At 42.8% G+C, this 1,236-nt stretch overlaps 1 protein-coding gene across 1 annotated transcript in view; it reads right to left on the reverse strand.

The window, feature by feature from the left end:
- The window catches only part of LOC101848928 (S-methylmethionine--homocysteine S-methyltransferase BHMT2), a gene marked incomplete at its 5' end in the record, with an annotated part of 11,446 nt that overhangs the window by 4,960 nt on the left and 5,250 nt on the right, over positions 1-1,236 (reverse strand). The window contains 1 exon segment of the mRNA XM_013089556.2: positions 1,047-1,225. Within this exon segment, the coding sequence (XP_012945010.1) occupies positions 1,047-1,225 (179 nt within the window).

Below are 1,236 nucleotides of genomic sequence, written 5' to 3' on the forward strand. Positions count from 1 at the left end.
TAACGTTCGCTAGGTTGATTCCAAATTAAGTTCAGTTGTGCGCTCCATAGTGAATCGGAATTACCTTAACGTGCACGATCTATGATAATTTTAGGTCTTTGATGCAGGCAGGGCCAAGAATATCATGGATTAGAAAAGGGAAGGGGACTTGAATGTCAGAAGAAGGGGCAGCGCGAGACTAACAGAGAACAAGTTGGCGCACCTCCCTTTTTTAAAATACATAAATAAACAACGATTTCAATTATTTGGGCATATGTCAAGCTTACATGTACAACCAAACAAAAGAGCAACGAGAACGTACAACCAGAGATAAGATGAAAACAGAGGAAGGGGCAGGACCAGGACAAGACGAATAAAGGAGGTTAGATAAATATTTCTCAAGAACAACATAACCATGTAAAAGGTGAAGTAGTAAACAAGTGAAAGGCGTTTGCTTCTCCTCTGTACACCCTAAAAAGGCAACAGAGGCCTGAAAAGGTAAACAGAAAGAATAGAGGTGTTGGTAGACAGTAACATACACGGAGAGAAGAAAGAGAGATAACAACGACAGACGCTTTATACGAGACATGGAGCAAACCTCACAAGAGCGCCAGCCAACCATTCACTAACTTACACAGAAAAGAAAGAAAAAAGAGATAACGACGATAAACGTTTGATACGAGAGAAGGAGAGCGATATACGTTTAATAGGAGAGAAGTAGGAAACCACACCAGACCGCCCGCTAACCACCCACTAACATACATTGGAAAGAAGAAAGGGAGATAACGATGATAAGTATTTCGCTACCTCAGATTTACAAAGTTCTGTCTGACATTTTTGGCTGTTTTCAGTTACCAAGACCGTGACGTCAAAAACCAAATGTTCTAGATCTCTCTGCTCTATCAAAACCGTCAATTATGTGGAGTCGTTATCAAGGTTTTCAAAGAATTGCATTACATAAAGCTTGACATTGTGTGAAATGCAAAATCTTTGACGTCAAATTTGATAGGAGAGAAGGAGCAAACCACAAAAAGAGCGCCCGCCAGCCACCCACCACATTTACTAACCTTACATATCTTTCGAGCCTTTTTCAACAAAGGCATCATTGTCTCTGGACCCCGGCCGCAGTTGAGCCCGACGACATCGGCCCCCAAGATCTCCAGCTGCCTCAACGCTTCTTCTATGGGAATATCGTCGGTTGTGACATCTGGGCAGTACGCAGTTAATGTCACCACGGCTGGGAGGCCTGCAAGACAG

The sequence above is a fragment of the Aplysia californica genome, unplaced genomic scaffold, assembly GCF_000002075.1.
Source record: "Aplysia californica isolate F4 #8 unplaced genomic scaffold, AplCal3.0 scaffold00981, whole genome shotgun sequence".
In the NCBI taxonomy this organism is placed as follows: domain Eukaryota; kingdom Metazoa; phylum Mollusca; class Gastropoda; order Aplysiida; family Aplysiidae; genus Aplysia; species Aplysia californica.